The sequence below is a fragment of the Propithecus coquereli genome, unplaced genomic scaffold, assembly GCF_000956105.1.
Source record: "Propithecus coquereli isolate 6110/MARCELLA unplaced genomic scaffold, Pcoq_1.0 Scaffold134, whole genome shotgun sequence".
Taxonomy (NCBI): domain Eukaryota; kingdom Metazoa; phylum Chordata; class Mammalia; order Primates; family Indriidae; genus Propithecus; species Propithecus coquereli.
The window spans coordinates 6,211,383-6,230,669 of NW_012137636.1; the positions used below are offsets into that span (position 1 = coordinate 6,211,383).

At 36.6% G+C, this 19,287-nt stretch overlaps 1 protein-coding gene across 1 annotated transcript in view; it reads left to right on the forward strand.

Annotated features, from left to right (window-relative positions):
• PDE1C (phosphodiesterase 1C, calmodulin-dependent 70kDa) overlaps window positions 1–19,287 on the forward strand; it is a 556,088-nt gene that overhangs the window by 440,992 nt on the left and 95,809 nt on the right. The window contains exons 4-8 of the mRNA XM_012638761.1: window positions 2,920–3,033; window positions 4,631–4,813; window positions 5,782–5,848; window positions 10,367–10,483; window positions 12,735–12,875. Coding sequence (XP_012494215.1) covers window positions 2,920–3,033; window positions 4,631–4,813; window positions 5,782–5,848; window positions 10,367–10,483; window positions 12,735–12,875 — 622 coding nt within the window. The remainder of the gene's footprint in view (window positions 1–2,919; window positions 3,034–4,630; window positions 4,814–5,781; window positions 5,849–10,366; window positions 10,484–12,734; window positions 12,876–19,287) is intronic.

Here is a 19,287-nt window from a genome sequence, read left to right on the forward strand (position 1 = left end):
CTAACAATATTGGACCATTTGAAACAAATCAGCAAGGTAAAGAAGCTGGATAGATGGATTCCGCATGAATTAAATGAACATCAGAAGAGAAATCGTCTCGGAGCTTGCCTTTCTTTGCTGTCGCCACATAAAGGCCAACCATTTCTACACTGTATTGTCATGTGGGATGAAAAATGGATTCTTTCTGATGATAGCAAGCGTTTGACACAATAGTTTGATAAAGATGAAGTGCTGAAACACAGTCCAAAACCGAATATTCATCAAAAAAAGCTACTGATGTCTGTTTGGTGGTCCAGTGCTGGTATTCTCCACTACAGCTTCATGAAACCTCATCAGTCAATTACAGTGGATGTCACTGCAACCAGTTGGAGGAAATGATGAGGATGTTTGTGATTAAGCAGCCAAGATTGGTCAATAGAGACAGGCCAATCCTCTTGCAAGACAATGCTCAACCACATGTCACACAAACAACGCTGCTCGAACTATAGAAGCTGGACTTGGAAACTGTGTGTCGTCCATGGTATCCTCCAGACCTTGCACCAACTGACTACCACTTCTTCCCAGCTTTGGACCTCTTCTTGCAAGGAAAAATATTCCATTCTCAACAAGCTGTGGAAAATGCATTTCACGATTTCATCACCACTAGCTCTCTAGGCTTTTTCACTGCTGGCATAAACAATCTACTATCGAGATGACAAAACTGTGTCGATAGTTTAGGCACATACTTTGATTAATTGTATTACTTCTTGTTTGAGATATAATAAGCTACACTTTTGATTTGAAATTGGACATTTCATATTTAACGAAATTTTATTTTTCTCAAAGATCTTCAAGATTTTTCTTTATTCTTTGAAATCAAAAATTATAATAGCATATGTTGGATGTTTTCACTTATTTTTTTTCTAATTTTATTTGATTTCTTTTCCTTTACTTATATAGGTTTTACTTTAGCATAGGAAAACATTTGATTAAAGATGCTTCTGTTTATTTTGTTTGGAAGCCTTATTATAGGGAGATAGGATCTTCTAGGTTATTGCTACTCTATTCGTCTTGTATTTTCTCTCATCATTTTTTCAGCTTTGTTCTTTACTCTTAGGTTTCAAGAACTGAAATGGGTCCTATCAGAGATTCATGTCAATTCTTAGAGAATCTTCACGCCCCAAATAAAGGGAGAAATTTTTAAAAAGTTTAAATATACTCTCATTTTACTTTGCCAGTTGAGAGTCCAGACAGCCTTGGAGATAGTTGGGCCCCTTGAGATGAGAGTCAGAACTGGAGGCAGACCCAGCCAGGAATCTGTTTTGCTAAAGAGCTTCCAGTCCTTATTTGGAACAGCAGTTGGGCTTGCTGCTGCTGTCTCCCCATTCTTTGGCAGGCTGGCCGTCCACTGTGTGTGAATGACTGGCAAGCCCTTCCATGCCAACTCCCTGTCCTGTGCTGCCTGTGAAATCCAGAGAACTTCCTAGTGCTGATGGTACCCACAGGGCTGACCTTTACCTGCAAGCGTGCAAAGGCCTCTGCTGATTTTTTTTTTCATATTTTGCTTTTGCATGTTAGAGATTCATAAGTCAGGCAGAGACTACCCTTAATCTAATCTCACTTGTATTTTGTATCATTGAAATTCCTGGAAATTGTTGTATAGAGGACTCTCTTGCCTACTTTTAAAGATTAATCCAGGATTTTTTTCTCATTCTTTATTCTTGGCCATTTTCATGAAAAGAAGGAGGGCAATAGGTTATACCTTGCCAAGAAGGCAACCTATTTTCTCCTATGAATTCAAGTCTGAGGATATTTTGAAGTCAGGAATGCGAGAACAGGTTGCATAAATCAATTGGAAGTGGAGACTTGAGAGATCTTGCTAGAATTTTTCTTATTTGGTTACCTGTGATGATCAAGATCGTTGAATAACAAGAATGACAATAAGTATAATAATTGCCTTTTTAAAAAACAACTATGAGTCACATACAGTATATCAATTTCATTTAATTCTTATGTCAACTTGGGAAATGTGATGCTTGGCTCTCCATTAAGATAACTCTCAGAGAAGTTAACTTCCTTGGTATTGCATAGCTAATATGTTATGAAGTGAGATTCAAACCCATTTGTCTTCAAAGTCTCTATTCTTTTCTGTGCTGGATGTCATACAGCCTGAAGGGTTGTCCAGTCTCTAAATCTCTGTGATATTTACAGTGTTCCCAATTACTGCATTTTCATCATCTATAGAAATTTTATTGCTCTCTTATATAATTAAGTCCTTCTCTGTGCAGATAATTTTCATATAAGTAGGAGAAGAATATGTTTTATTGTTTCTTTTGTACTGTCTGGAACTCCTTGATTTAAAATTCATCCTCATATTTTTTTTAGTTAGGGTATTTATCTGCCCTTAGAATGATTCTTCCTGTCCAATAAAATAGTTTATCTTTATCTATTCCTTCTGTAGCCCTCTTATGGTTCTATTGGTGTTGAAATCTTTTCGCCAGTCTTGGAACATCTCTGGGCCACAGAGATGCTGTTCTCTCTGGCCACTGCAGAACGAAGTGCCTTCAACAGAGCAGAATCTCCAGAAATGTTTGGAGATGTTGCTGCTGGTCTTGCTTTATTACATCCAATTAGAACAAAAAGATAAAAATTTGAAAGAAAGCAAAATTATTGATAATTTAAGAACTCATAAAGGTAAAAGGGAGCTAGAAAGTGTTGAGGGTGGTCAGTGCCTGGTTGATCAGAAAATTTTTGTTCTTGCTTCACGATGGCAAAAATATATGGATTTATTTCATAACTTGCTCCTTTGGCCCCATAATTATTTTCCTTTCAAATGTAATAAATAAGAACATTCAGTGACTATGAAATGTATCACTATAATTGTAGAATTGTTCTTCAATTTCTCTATTCTCATGAAATCATACCTTTTTTTCCCCCTAGGTTACGGTCTTTGGTCAAACAATTAGAGAGAGGGGAGGCTTCAGTGGTAGATCTTAAGAAGAATTTGGAATATGCAGCCACAGTGCTTGAATCTGTGTACATTGATGAAACCAGGTAAGCTAAAAAGTGAAAAGAGAGATTAGCATAGCAATGATAAATTTTCTGTTAAATGGCTTTTCTGAAATTGTCCCCCATGGCAGGTATGGGGTACCATTCAAATTAATCGTCTTGGAGCTTCAGTTTCTACAAACAAATGGGTTAGATTTGGACAAGTCATTTATTCTTTGTACCTCCTCATCAATAAAAGGAGCTAATAGGATGTATTTCATATGGCCATTATGTCCATGAAGTGAGATAATGTAAGAGAAGAAAAAGTTATCTTAAAAAATCTGGTAAATTTTTTTTTTATCAAATGTAGAATTCCACTGCAATTATTGCATATTGTTAGCATTAGTCTAAAAATTGTGTTTATGTTTCAATTCACAATATCCATCAGTAAATGGAGGTTCCTGAAGTGATCAATAAGTGTTTATTCTCTTAAGCACCCAGTTTTTCTTTTTCAGTCTTATGTATGTTACCGATTTTCTTAGTAGACTTTTTCCATTTGAATTATCTAAAAGTATTAAAGCAGTTCCAGTTACTAAATGCATTTGAAAGTAACAAAATTGCTTTTCTTTTTAAAAATGTTGAAATGTTGAATATGAAATTTTTGGTTTTTTTTTTTTTTCTTAATTCAGACAGGCTTCTCTGTCAGTATGTCTTACTTTTCTTTGCCAAATTCCAGTCTGAAAGTATTTCACTGCTATCTAAGGATTATATGGTTCATTTTTTTGGTGACATGCTTGGTTCCCAATTTAAGGAAATTTGATATCACAGCTTTCTCCAAATGTTGTGTTTTCTTCCCTTCCCTCCAATCAATGTGTCTATGGAGGGGAAAAAACTCAAACACCTTTACATTGACACCTACTATTACTATTTATTTTTAATTTGGCTTAAAATAAATATAAAATACAATTTTAGGTTTTATTGTAGCATTACTATTTATGTTCCTTTCCAGTGGTCTGACCTGTGAACAAGTTTGAAAAATCGACTAAAAGCCATCCAATGACTTAAATCATAAAGAACTGCATTATTTTGAAAATTTTGCTTGGATTTAGATATTTAAAGTTCTGAAACAGCCTATCAAACTAGAAAGAATATCAATTGACATTGCTTAAGATCATTACTCCAGAGGACTGGATTGTTGTGATTTGAGTAATACTTTGCAAAGTCTTTAAGTGTCCATTTTTTTTTGAACAAAATAATGCCACATGGTGCATCTGTGAAATAATTTTAGGTTCCTTGGGAATGTATTTTTAAATGCAAGGTTTAAATTCCATTCAAACTCCACAAACTTTCTAGGAATAAAGATATTGGGTACTCCTGAGTGCAGTGGATCTGCCACCCATGGAGCCTGAGATGGAGTATATTTGCCTCCTTGATCCCTTTGTCCCTTTGTCCCTTTGCCCAATCTGGCGGAGAAAGCCATCCTGAAACATAGATGGTGAGCTTTCGCAAGCCTTACCAAAAAGGTGCTGTATTTCTTGTGAGCAATTTAATCTGGTTTCTTCGCACCTGCATGCAGGTGGGGTGGAGAGGAGCAGCTCCTTTGAGCAGAGAGCTCTAACTTCAGATTTAATCTCACTGTCCTGGTTCTGTTTCTTATGCTCAGGCGACTCCTGGATACGGAGGATGAGCTCAGTGACATTCAGTCAGATTCAGTGCCTTCTGAGGTCCGGGACTGGCTGGCCTCCACCTTTACGCGGCAGATGGGGATGATGCTCCGAAGGAGCGAGGAGAAGCCCAGGTTCAAGAGCATCGTCCATGCAGTGCAGGCTGGGATATTTGTGGAGAGGTAAAGACGTCATTTATTGCCATTCAATGACCAAAGCTGCAAAAGGAATCCAGTTTCCAATAACTGGAAACTCCACTTCAATGTAGTTTTGGTATTTTTATAAATACTGAAAATTGTGGGTAGAAAGAGATAGTCCTGAATGAGAAATGACAAAAAACATACCTGTTTTAATCTCTATAACATCATTAGGACAAGCCTTGCTTTTGCTCAGAATTATTTTTGTTAAGCAGAGAAGATTTAGTTTGAGTTCAGTCTCTAATTTTTATAGAAGGAAATCATCCAATTCATCATCCTTTGAAATATAGAGATGTTGTCCACATTTGGAACAGGTCAGGGATGCTTTGAGGTTGCTGATCCAGGAAGGACAGTTCATTTAAGAGGTTTGAGTTCTAACCCCTGACACTTCAATTTTATTAGCCATTTTGTTCTTTGAAATCGAATTGCCCACCTCCTTCTCCAGAAATAGATTCCAGAAATAGATATAGTCTTCCTATACTCCTTATTGTGCAATTGCATGTTTTAGAAATGCCATGGTGAGTTCAAAGTTCACCTGGAACATTTTTTTCCTTCTTATTTTGGACAGTTCTAAGGAACAAACTCTTCTAAGTGGGATGCCCATAGAAGTTCTTCATTCAGATTAAATTACTACACTGCACACTGTCCACGCTGTGCTATAATTCACTCTGGCAAAAGAGGTGACCCAGTTAATAATTTAATTTCCAATATGGGGCACATAAAATTATTTTTTTCCCCAATGGTTCACATATTTGGGATTGCTTTAGTCTCTTTTGAATTTAACACTTAGACCACTTGAATGACTATGAAAAATGTCAAAAAAGATTTTAGGTTCCTTGACTTACCAGACAACATGACTTCTCATTATTTGTCAATACTTAGTATCAGTCTGGAAACTGCTGATCCTTCTTTGTAAGATATCATATTACATTTTTTCCCTTTTGACTTCGCAGAATGTATAGACGGACATCAAACATGGTTGGACTGAGCTACCCACCAGCTGTTATTGAAGCATTAAAGGTAATACCAATGAAAAGGTTTTATAATGTACATGATACCTTGCAAAAAGTACAGTTAAATTTGTTGTTAGAAAATAAGAAGCTTTCATTTACAGTTCTCTTCCATTTATTCCTGACTTTATTCTTTCATTTTCTTTTTCTTATCTATACTAGTAGTATCACTATTTTTTCAGCCTTCACATTCCTAATTTTTTAAAAATCAAACTCTGTGTGTCTTTCATTTCATTTCTATTTCCCTAAAGTAGTTTAGGTTTTATACAGTGATCTGGCATTAGGAGATTCATCTGACTTTGGCCATAGGAGATCAAATATGTTATGGCTATAAGTATTCAATGTTAGGAGGATCTTTAGTGATTATAATTATGCCATTATCTGATTACTTACTGCAAGTCCATTTTATAGATGAAGAAAATAAGACTCAGTGAGATTAAACAAAGGCAGAGTTATTTATTTAAAGACAGAACTAAGTTCTGGTACCAGAGTTTCCAGAACATAGTAAGCTCTCAGTTAACATTTTATTACATGAGGGTATAGCCCCAGATCCCTTGTTTCCTCTGTACAATGTATATCTGACTATTTTCCCAAGACTCTCACTGAGCCAAAGGTTCCATGGGAAGTCATGCAGATGTTTCAGTTTAAATGAGCTGAATCCTGCAGAATTACTCCCAATAGGGCAAGCTCTTGGAATTGTATAGAGTATCTTTAAAAGCCCCAAAGTGGATCCGTTCCTATAGGCAGGTGTTGATTCAGATCCACTAGTCTGAGGGTATTTGAGATGTGCTTAATCTTATTTGGCTTCTGGATTCCAACGTGGAGCTTAGCTGGGGCCCAGGATCACTGGGCTGGTTGACATTGCATGGTGTCTACACATAGAGTTGATCCATTTGCCCAGGGACATTGTAGCATTTCGACCTTTGCTAAGGCCCTTGCAGTTTTTCTCTGAAACATGAAAACTGTATTATCTGATGATATTTTCAGGAGATAAATGACCTATTCATAGAACTAGGGGGTGGGAGTACTTCTTGATTAATTTAATGTCAGGAAAGAGCCCCTTGGGACCATCTTGATTATATATTCATTGTCCTTTCTCTTGTCTCAGAGACATTCACTAGCTTAATTTGAGCAACCAGATATGTACAGATTCTCACTTCTGCTTTTTCTGTCTCCACTTTTTATGTCTTTTAAGAAAATTCATCTTAGCAGCAGGAAGGATACTCAGGAAAGACATGACAGGAAGATATGTGTTCCTCTTGCTCCTCTTTAATCCCCACACTGCTGTGGGGCTCACATCAGTGTAATCTACAGGGATATTTCCCATTTTGATCAGTGAAATCACTTCCGAGGATCTGATGTTTCGTAGCACCCACTATGAAGTTGCATTGATTTTTATAACTGAACCGGAAATGTTCAATGGGAGTCTTAGAAACATTAAAAGCCTCTTTTGTCCTTAATTTCTTCCTTTATCATGAGCATAAATACAAGTGGGTATACTGGTAGCAAGACATTTATGAAAATGTTTCTTCCAAATGGAAGCCGCTTTTTTTTTTTCCAGAATAACTGGAAAAATGTGAAACAACCTGTGATGTGCATGAATTTATTTTATACTTAGGGAAAAGAAATCCTCAGATGCACACATGTATTTAGGAGGGGAAAGGTACTTAGATTATTCAGACAAGGAATAAGTACTAACTCTCTAAATTGCTATCTTTCTCTGCATGCATTGCTGATATGTGCATTAAGGCTAAAACTGCTGTTTCTCTGGGCCTCGTCACTTGTTTACTAGGGAAGTTCAAAGCTTTTTACGATGTAATATTTTTTCACTTCCCCAGACTCTGGTTTTATTTGCAGTGAGTTAGATCATTAGAGTTGGATTCTTTTTTCTCTCTTTATGTAGTGCCCGTTAGAAAAAAAATTATTTCCACTTCATTTCCAGCAGTTCATATGGAATCACTGTTTTTTTCTATTACAGAAATTTTCCCCATAGACTGAGAGAATACAATTCACTAAAATAACCATTATGCTACTGTCATGTTAACCTTTGTGGTTAATGTAAGAGCATGGCATAAAGCAACATTTAAGTAAAGGAATAATTAACCACCACAGATCTCTAAATTTGAAATATGTTGCATTATGTTCTTTTCATTTTTTCTGTTTTTTTAATATATATATATATATATATACACACACACACACACACACACACACACACACATACAAAAGCTTCTCATTTGAGGTGTTTATCTCTTGTCTTCTGAGATGAGCCTACTGGAAACGTAGCCATGTGCCCTTCTTTATAAGGTGTCTGTCCCGTGACTCAGGAAGCAATACCTTGGATAGACTCCAGGTTTAAAGCGCAAGGAGGTTCAGGCTTCCTTTTTGTTAGACTAACAGGAAGTTCATGCAGTTTCTCCATGGGAATTGTCCTTGGGCAAAATTTTGTAAAAGGTTTAAGGCATTTAAACTGGGTGCTTGTTAAAATGCAGATTCCAGCCCCACACCAGGATTCTTTGGAGTCCCCCACCCAAGAATCAGTATTTTTACTGAGCCCTTCAAGTGGTTCTGAAGAACATTAAAATTTGAGAATCACAATTAATCTTTCCCTAAAATGAGGGGCCAAAAAAGGCATTCATCTCACTATCTCTATTTACTCATCCTTCTGTCCTGATATTTAGAATAAATCTTTTTGCTACGATAATATCTTTATTTTCAATGGTAGAGAACCTATCCCTATTTTATTCATTCTGGAGACTAGGATTAAACATTGTCATATGTGACATATTTTCCAACCTACCAAGTTGTCAGTGGCCTTTTCCTTAGTACTGAAGACCATAGAGTATATGTGACTCATGGCAGGGTTAATTATACTAACCAAGTTAAAGCTTTAGGTCTTGGGGTTAATCTGAAAGGGCCTTGCTGTCTGTGGCCTGGGCCCTAAGGAGTGAGGCCTGGGTCGCAGGACGTATTCCTTGAGTTTATCTGTTGGCAGCGAGATCAGTGGGGTGATTACCTGGCTCTGCTACACTTAATTTAATTTCTGAGAGGTTGTCATCTCTAAAACTGGAGAAAGTAACATCATCTATTTCTAGAGTTGTGAGGTTTTGAGAATGTGCATAAACATTTCACACTGTGCCCAGCACAGAAAATGTGCTCAGTACTTGTAGCTATTTCTTTAGTTCTTTTAACGGAGGGGCAATTATTGAGGACTGAAGTGAGGTTACCACTAAGTGTGAGTTGAAATAATTCAATTGAAACCCTTTTGGAAAAGTTTGGTTTTCCCTAAATACAATTCAGTTTTGCCTGACAACTGTTCCTCTGGTATCTAAGAGCAAGACCCTTGATGGCCTTGGGATGAATTTGGTGGTTGAAAGGTTTGGAGAGGGACAAGATTCGGATGGATGGATGTTAGGATGCTGAGGGCTGGAGTGAGAGTCACTCATGAAAGGCAAGGTCTCCACCAGGGTCGATCTGACACCTTGTCTGTCCTCAGTGTGGTCTCACTTGGGTCCTTATTGTCAAGCTCAAGTCAATACACTTTACTTAACTACAGGAAGTGAGACTTTTGATGCAATGAGAAACCAGATGACTATTGCTTTAGCTATTGCTTAAACACACCTTTGTTTACTATATCCACAAGTAGTTGGTTATCATAAGTCAAAGGCATGTAATATGTAATATGTTACAAAGGAATGTAATATGCTTACATTCTGTTTATGTACAAAGAAGACTGAATTTCATGGATAGTGTACAGGTATGTGTTCCGTTTAGATTTTTCCTTTTCCTTTTTTCAGTAAAATGACTTACAAATTGAGGACAAGATCCCGGATTGGTGACTCCAGAAATGGTAGCATTTTTCTATCCTGTGAAATCAATGCTTTCTCTTTGGTTTCAGCCCAGAGTTTAGATTGACCTGAGACACTATTTTGTATTCTATATTGTGCGTGTTCCCGAACACTTTTAAATGAGTTAACATTTTCAACAGCAGACTTAGAGGAAGTCATTGGATAGTGTCAAAGGGTAGGAGAGAAAGTTGAGGAGGGACGTGCCTTAGGCCATTGTATTAAGCAGCTGTAGGACTTCATGGAAAGAGCCTGACGTTAGGCATCCAACCTGTGTTTGTGTTCTGGCCCCACCTGTGTCCCTAGCACTTACTCCTGACAGGTCTTAGGGAAATCAGGTAACTTACTGGTTTTCTCATCTGTAAAATGTGACTAATAATACCTATCACTTAGAGTTGTTTTTGGGATAAGTTACATATTTATCACCAATCATAATGCCTATCATATAGTAGGCACTCAATAAACTATGACTATCATTATTGGTAATAAGACTATTTAATGTTTTAACAATAAATACTAAGTAGGACTGCCAGATTGGAAGAAGTTTGAGAGTGAAAAGGGTGTTAGAGTCTTGGTCTGTGAAACCTTGAGTGAGGGCTGTAGGCAGACCAGAAAATGGGGAGATTGGTGGGTGTGTAAGTCACTGTGGGCTAATGTGTTCTTTCTCACGCCCTGTCCTGCAGGATGTGGACAAGTGGTCGTTTGATGTCTTTTCCCTCAATGAGGCGAGTGGGGATCATGCCCTGAAGTTCATTTTCTATGAATTACTCACACGTTATGATCTGATCAGCCGTTTCAAGGTCAGTACCTCATTAAAAAGATAAATAAATGAACTGCACGCATTTGTCCATCCTCATATGACTTTCGGGCTAAGACCCTTTTAATGCAGAATGAAGACTGCTCTGGGTGGCTCAGGAAGCACGGTTGGGGTAGCCACTGCTGCGAATTCCTCTGCGGTGGGTACTGTTGATTACACCCTTGCTCGTGGGTCTCACCGGCAGGGGAGTGGCTAGAGAAGCCCGTTTAGATCCCAGTCTTCCTGGAAGTACAACCTGAAGCTTGAAACAGCTGAGCACCCCCTCGGGCTCTGCCCGCAGATCTCATTTCGACATGACTTTGTCTACTATCGACCACCACTGTGAGAGAGACAGTGATGGAGACAGAGTGAGCGTCTGCTGTCTCTGTGAACTTTTTCCTCCACCACTTGGCTCCTTCAGACAAATATTCTCACTTATCATCTGTGACAGATCACTGGTATTTCCCAGCCATTCATGCTTCAAATTAATTCTTCAACTTTAAATAAAGAGCATGAATCCTTTCGCAGTGTTCAACCGCCTCAGCCTTCTAATACTGCAGACTCTCGAGGTTGGGCTGATTCTCAAGGGAACCTACATATTCATCTGCCGGCATCTATGGCATCAGACTTCTCTCATCACACGAATAAGCCTCTGGAAAAGGCAGGTCTTTTTCTGTACAACGTATTGATTTCTCCAGACATAGAGTTCTTTATCGCTTTCCTAAGGACTGTGTATTTGGGGGTGTATTTCTTACATTCCACAAATACTTTATGGCAGTGGTCCTTAGGTCCTTAACTTGTTTTGCATCAGAAACCAGCATGAAAATCCGGTGGGTGCTGGAGACCCTTTCCTCAGAACAAAGTTCCTGTGCACCTACACACACGGCCATTTCAGTGGCTCATGGTTTTCCAAAGAACAGCCCAGGGAACCCAAGTTTATTGGATCTTTATTTTTAAAATGATAATGAATTCATATCTGACCTCTTAAAGGCCATATTTAAAATTTACAAAAATCCACAAATGGTAAGCGTGGAAGAATATGCCCAAGGAAGAATAGGTTATGGAATTCCAGAAGCATTATAGTAGCATTTTTCTTGATTTTTTTCCTTACTAATATGATTATTAATCTCTAGGAACACACATCCTCTCCTTTTCCCCCAGCCTTATACTGCATAATTTACCCTGAACCATGGAATTGATCCAGAAAACTAATACAATGATTGTTGCCAGGATGCCCTTATTTTGTACTTGTATTAATATTTTGCAACTGTTCTTCACTTTCTGCTACATAGAAAAGGAAGGCATGCATATTATACATATTTCAGATGGAAAAACAATTAGGCTAATTGGAAATATTATTCTGGGTTACTGGTAGTCAAAGGCTTGAGTCTTATTTCTTGAGAAATAAATGGGCACATACCATGCAGTATATCTCATTTGTTTCTGGGAAAACAAAGTACACAAAAATCTTAAGTTATAAAATTATTGCAAAACAAACACAAGCTTCCACCAGTATTGGAGAAAATACTGATTTCCTAAAAACTGTGCCCTTTCAAAGGTGTGGTTGTATGTATTGGACACATGAAACAAAAACACTAAAACCAAAACCCAAAACCCAAAACCCAAACTAAAATGTGATAGTCTGTTATATCTGGCTATGTTCTTATGTTTATTACTTGGCAATGTATTATTTGTGACTAACAATTTGGAAGGACTCATTCCACTTATATTATATTATAAATGGTAAATGAGTCCACAAATTGGTACTAATTATTAGTATTATTTCTGTGTTCCTCAATGTTGTTTGCAACATTATTTGGTGGCCTGTGTAGCATCTCTTTTCCCTTGGGGTTGAGGGGAAGGATATTTAAGGGTAGATGAGGACAAGGAAGTACAAAAAATTAGCATGGTCACCAGTAACTTAGTTTTCTGCATATGCATCAAATCATTTCTTTACATGTGGATAAAACTAAATGCTTTTGAGATGATTGTGTGTTGTTTCCCAAGGGTTCTGAACTGAGGAACAAAGAACAATTTGCAAGGCAGATCGATCGTTCCTCAACCAGGGACTTCCTGCTAGATTTTCAAATTATCTGATAATTTCTTTAGTGATTTTTATTAACTATGAAAAGTTCTAATTTCCTCACGTGATTTGTTATGCCTCCAGGAAGGAGCAGAGTTGGTGCCTTAGATTTTTGCTTGTTCACCTACGGCGGCTGAGTCACAAGTTACTTAACCTCACTGCTCTCTTTCAGATCCCTATTTCTGCACTTGTCTCATTTGTGGAGGCCCTGGAAGTGGGCTACAGCAAACATAAAAATCCTTACCATAATTTAATGCATGCCGCCGACGTCACGCAGACTGTGCATTACCTCCTCTATAAGACAGGAGTAGCGGTGAGTACAAATAGGAACTCAGATTACACAAAAGATGTGAGGATGATTTTTTAATGGTGGATATTCCAGTTGTGATGAGGTCGAGCCCACGAGAAGTGTATTGTTTTGTGGACTCCCTCTGAAATTTTCTCCATCCTGGGCTTGATCAAATAGATATCTTCTAATGACTTGCATCCTCACTGGGTTATGCCAATTAAAATATAATGACTATAACTAAATGCGTATATTCAGATATGGACAGTGGTACTATTAACCTCTTGATATAATCAATAACAATGATATTCAAATGTAATGAAATTGTATTGAATATACTTGGCAACCATGTTATACAACGTTAGCTTTTGGTTTAAACTGCTAGATCTTTTTCACAGGGACTATGGTTATACACATCTTATTTGTGTGCATTTAATATTTTTGAACCTAAGAGTCAATCTTTTACTTCTAACCATTTGATTTTTTCTTGCTAGTTTTGGTCCAATGTTTCAGCTCTTTAGATTTTTAAAAATCTCTGTTCTATAATCCATTGTATTAATTTACCTGCTCAACTTCGTAATCTGTGCCTTTGCCTTCTTGGCCTTGATGTAAGCCATTCATTTTAAAAGGTACAGCTGTTAATGACTAAAACAGGTCTCTATGACTTTTTACTTTGAAATCTTTTTCATAATTGACATCAGAATAGACATTCTTTGGGTATGGTTATGAATTAGCCCATAAACCCAGGGCACATTTGTTATCTTTTCCACCAGGGCACGTTGAAAGGCTTGGCGTAATAGCTCACGGAATTAAAATGGAATATGGTGGGAGGAGTGTAAGCTTTGAGCTAGATACAGTGGCTATAATTCCCTGCTTAATTGCTGATTAGATTTTGTGAACTATGATAAATTACTTGAGTGTCTGAGCCAAGATGTTCTCATTTTTAAAATGGTGAAAAATATCCCACTTTGTAGTAGTGCTTTGATGGTTAGGAATAAAATATCAAAAATTTAAATATTCTGCCTCATAAAGGAAGTTCAGCAATTAGGAATTGTTGTTATTAAAACATTGCAGAGTTTTCTCAAAACCTATGATCATTTTTCAGTTTTTCTTTATTGTAAAGCCAATTTCTTAAAAATATTATTTGAAAAGCTATTTTTCAAATTATAGAAAGAACACAAAGGGAACCTTTTTGACTTCATAAAAGGTTTATAGCAGAGACTTAGAGAAAACATCATACTTAATGATGGTTCTTTGAATGCATGGAGCAAGACAGGGATGCCCACATTAATATTGCTACTGAGCATTTTTCTGGAGGTCTCAGCCAATGAAATATGACATCTAAAAATTTGGAAGAAGCATTCTGTGAAATTATGTGATCATCTCCTTTAGCAAATCAAAAAACCAACTACAAATTATTAGATCAAATAAGTGACTTCAATAGGGTCTGGATACAAGAGCCATCCTATACATTGGAAGTTAACGAGTATAACAGAAAAACATACATTCCAACAATTTTTAAAAGTCTATTAATTACCTGTAAATAACTTCAAAAATGATAAAAAGGAAACTGTAAAACTAAATCAAAGGACAAAAAGTATTTAAATAAACGGGGAAATACATCATGTTTTTAACGTGAAGCTTCACTACTGTGTAGACGTCAATTTTCCTTACAGTAAGCTATAAATTAAAATAATACCAATCAAAATTCCAACAGAATTTAACATGAAACATCATAATCTGAGTTTGCAATTCATGTAAAATAAATAATTCACAACCTTAGAAAAGCCAATTTTGGAAAAGAACAATGTGTGTGGGGAGAGAATAATTCTTTATTAGATATTAAAATATCTACTAAAGCTATTGTAATAAAAACGTGCTGTTTGTGAAAAAATAAATCTAACAATGGAATTGATTAAAGTTTCAAAAAATAAGCCCAAATATCTATTGAGCACTTGTGTGCTGGGTACTTTATTACAGGATGCTATAGACTGAATGTATTCCCCCAAAATTCCTGTGTTGAAATCCTAGCTGCCAATGTGATGATATTAGGAGGTGGGGCTTTTGGGAAGGGATTAGGTCATGAGGGTGGAGCCCTTATGAAGGGGATTAGTGTCCTTATAAAAAAGACCCGGGAGAGCTCCCTTCCCTCTCTGCCATGTAAGGACACAGTGAGAAGGTGACCATCTCATCTAAGCACCAGGCAGCAGGCCCTCATCTGACACTAAATCTTCCAGTGTCTTGGCCTTAAACTTTCTGGCCTCCAGAACTGTGAGACATAAATTTCTGCCCTTTGTAAGTCACCCAGGCTATGGTATTCAGTTATAGCCATCTGAAAGGACTGAGACTCAGGGTGAAACTATGTCAGTGCTCTTATGAAACTTAACATTCTACTAGGAAGTTACAGATGAAAGAGATCAATGAAAAATAAGCAAGAACATATTATTAATACTATGCAGATAACCCTATTTTAATGGAGCACCTACATAAGGAAACCTGAGCATTTTGTTTGATAGTCAGGAAAGGCTTCTCTCCAGAGATAATGTTCAAGCTGAGGTAGTTGTGATTTTTTGGCTTTAGCCAGGCTAAGAGCCAAAGAACAGTGTGTCAGCAGAGTTGGTGCAGGATTGGTACAAAAGTCCCCCCACCACCCCATGAGAGAATTGCTGGATGAAGAGAAGAAAATTCTATTTCTGAGGTAGAGTCAAGAGGACTGTGGGTGGTGGACGGGATTTGGAATGCTAAAGTGAGGAATTGAGAATACATCTTAGATTTTTGGTTTGATGAACGTGGCTGACTAGAAAGCCTGGTTGCAAAGCAGGCTTTACGGGGAAGGGAATCAACAGTTCTGATTTAGACATGTAGAGTTTCAGATACCTATGAAGCCTCCATGTAGAGATGCCAGACAGAAAGAAAACGAAAGGACTCTAGAGTTCTGAGAGAGGTCGAGGACAAGCATGTAGATCAGATAGTCAATGGCATGTGGATACTATATAAAGACTGGAACCAGATGAGATTATGTAAAGGGAGAGTGTGAACAGAGAAGTAGAACGGGCTCTGAAGTGAGTCCTGGCACATTCTAGAGTTTTAAAGTGAAGGCAAAGAATGAGAGCCAACTATGGAAAACTAAAAAGAGGTTGCCAGTGACAGTGGAGTGTAAGCCGAGAGAGTATGGGGTCTTCGAAGCCAAGGACAGGAAGTGCTTGAAGAAGAGAGTGGTGCATGGCGGGGGGCATGCCAAAGGCCAAGAAAAGTTAGGATGAAGAAGTGACCATTGGCTTTGGCAACATGGAGGTCGCCGTGGCCCTTGACATGGGCAGTCTCAGCGGCTTGGTGAGAATGGAACACTGACTAGAATATAATGAAGAAGGAATCGTAGGTGAGAACATGAAGACATGTCTGCAAATGGCAACATTATAGAGAAAATTATTCAGTTCAAAAAATGTTTTGGGGACAGTTGTTCATTTAGAAAAAACAGAATGTATTTTTTGTTGTTGTTTTTGTTGTACTTCAAATCGTTCACCCAGAAAATCTGACAAATGAATTAAGGATGTAAGTACAAAAATAAAAATTTGATCCTACTAGAAGAAAATAAAAGAATATGTTTATTGCCTTGAAAAAGGAAATTCTTAAATAAGCCTTAAAAGGGAAGTTATACAACAAAATATTGATTAATTTGAGTACATTAAGGTTAAAAACTTCTGTAGGGTAAAAAACATCATAAACAAATTAATGAAGGAAGCATTTGGAGAAATGGAGAGCATGGATTAAGATCTAGATGATGTAAATAAATCAAGAAAATGGCACAAATTCAGTAGAAAAATAATAAAGAATATGAACAGGCAATTAACAGAAGAGGTAATACGTATGATCAATAAAATAAATATGAAAAGATGCACAACTCATTAGTACCCAAGGGTATATAAACTTAAAAATGTTGAACATTTGATAATATTAACTATCAGGATTTAGAGTAGGTGTCTCAACCTCAGCACTATTGATATTGGGGACAGATTAATTCTTTGTTGCTTTTCTATGCATATAGAATATTTAGCAGTATTCCTGACCCATTAGATGCCAGTAGCACTACTCCCCACTCCAGTTGTGACAACCAAAAATGTTTCCAGACGTTGCCAAATAAACTATTGTGAGGAGGAGCAGTTGTCCCAGGTTGAGAACCACTGATTTAGAGGTAATTATATTCTCATATACTGCTCTTGAGAGGGTAAATTGGTATAGTCATTTAAGAAAACAACTATAAGGAAAAATATACACACCGATGCTCTAGCACTTCCAAGTGTGCCCAAGAAGGCCTTGTGCAATGAGATTTATTGTAGAAATGCTTATAATAGGGAAAAATTGCAATGTATATATCAAACAGTAGGGAATTTAAGCTCTAGAATACCATAGAGTAGTTAAAAATAATAAAATAGATATGAAGATGTGTTATTAAGTTTAAAAAGTTGTGGCAAAATATGTTCTACATGATACATATTGTTAAACATAGCACATTTATATGCACATAGATATATATATGAAAGTACACAGAAAAACATCTGAAAAGATAAACACTAAACTGAAGATAGTGGTTACCTCTAGGGAAATTTTCATCCTAAAGTGGTGGTCAAAGGGAACTTTATCTGTATTCTTTGAGCTTTTTATTTGTAAAAAGAAAACATTCATTTATTGTCTCTAATTAAAAATAAATGAAATTTTTATAAAAAGAAAAATAGTACATGCTTTTTTCAGAATATCTGAAAAAGCACAACATAAAAAATATAAAGAAGATAATGCAGTATAAAGTATAAAGAAAAAATTACTTCTCTATTATTTACCATAACTTAGGTAAAGTTTTTCACTGTGAAGGTTTTAGGGGATTAACTTCTTACATATATATATATATATAAAGTGAGGATCATAGTATACATACATATATATATATATAGACTTGTTTATCCTGTTTGTTTCAGTTAATCATATATGTGATAATTTCTGTAGCTCGTTGTATATTCAGTATAAGAAAATTTTAATAGTTGATTGCTGGGTCATCTTATTGCTCAGTTATTTTGTATCATTTCACTATATAAATAATACTTCTGGTTATTCTCCTTGCATAGCAATATTTTTCTGATTAAAGTTTTGTGTGTGTATTTGTTTTTACTTTTTATTGTTCGTACTAGTAATACTAAACATTTTTCTTATATATAAACACTTTTGTTTTCTTTGGTTATAACATCTATATTCTTGGGAGCTTAATATTTTGCTGAAAAATGTTTGGGTATTCTTTATGAAAATGTTTACCTGGTGCCTGGCATGTAGTTAAATATCAGTAAATGATAGTTATTATTATTATTAAGTATAAGTAATAATGACTAACAACACTTTGCTGTATTTGTAAAATATTTTTAAATTTGTGATTGCTTTTTAATTTTATGACCTTGTACATAGATTCTCTTAAAAAATACATGTGGTAACATGTTACTGGGAGAATATATCTCCCCCACTCCTAAGATTTTCTTTCATTTGGAGCTTGCCTGGTAGGGTGGGCTATATTTTGCTGCAGGACCAAACAATCCTAAGATTTCTGGTGATTAAAAATTATAAGGCTTTTTTTTCCCTTCAGGGTAAATTAAAGGGTCTGCCTTATGTCACCCTCACTCCAGGGCTTAGGTTCGTTAAACAGATACCATCCTGAATGTTGTCAGTCATTACGGCAGGGAGCAAAGGGACTCTGCTGTTCCTATATCTGCACTTAAGTTCTGTGGCTCAGAAACTCTGCCCATCACTTCCACTCACGACTCATTGGCCAAAGTGATTCACATGGCCTCCCAACCATAAAGGGGCCAGAAAGTTTAATCCTACTATGTGCTTAAAAAGAAGAAAGCCCCAAATTTTCTTTTATTATTTCTTTGAGTGTTTCTCCTTGTCTGTTATCTCTCTTTTGTCTGCTTCTGGGACTTCTCTTAGGCCTTGTGAATCCATCTTCACATCTCTTCGCTTCTCTCCTACTTTTCCGTATTTCAGTATTTTAATTATACATCTTCTAAAAGATGTCCTCAGCTCTGTCTTCCACATTATCAGTTTACTCTTCATATGTGTCCTTCTAGTTATTCAATCTGTTCATTTAACATTTTAGCAGAAGTTTTAATTTTAGGAACTCTTTTTTGTCTTTGGAATGCTCTATTCTCTTAGCAGCCTTGGATATTTATGAATATACTTACACAAACAAAAATCTTATAATAATTCTTTTAAAAAATAGAATTATCTCTGTTAACTCATGGGGAAGATGCTCATTTGTTTATGAGAATATTCCTCTTACACTATTGTTCCCCCACCTCCAAACATCTAGTGATCTTTGGTTGTTGGAATGTATTTGTAAATGAATATCCAGTGGGCCAGTGGTGTGAGTATCCTTTGCATCTGTGCGGTCTGTCCAAAG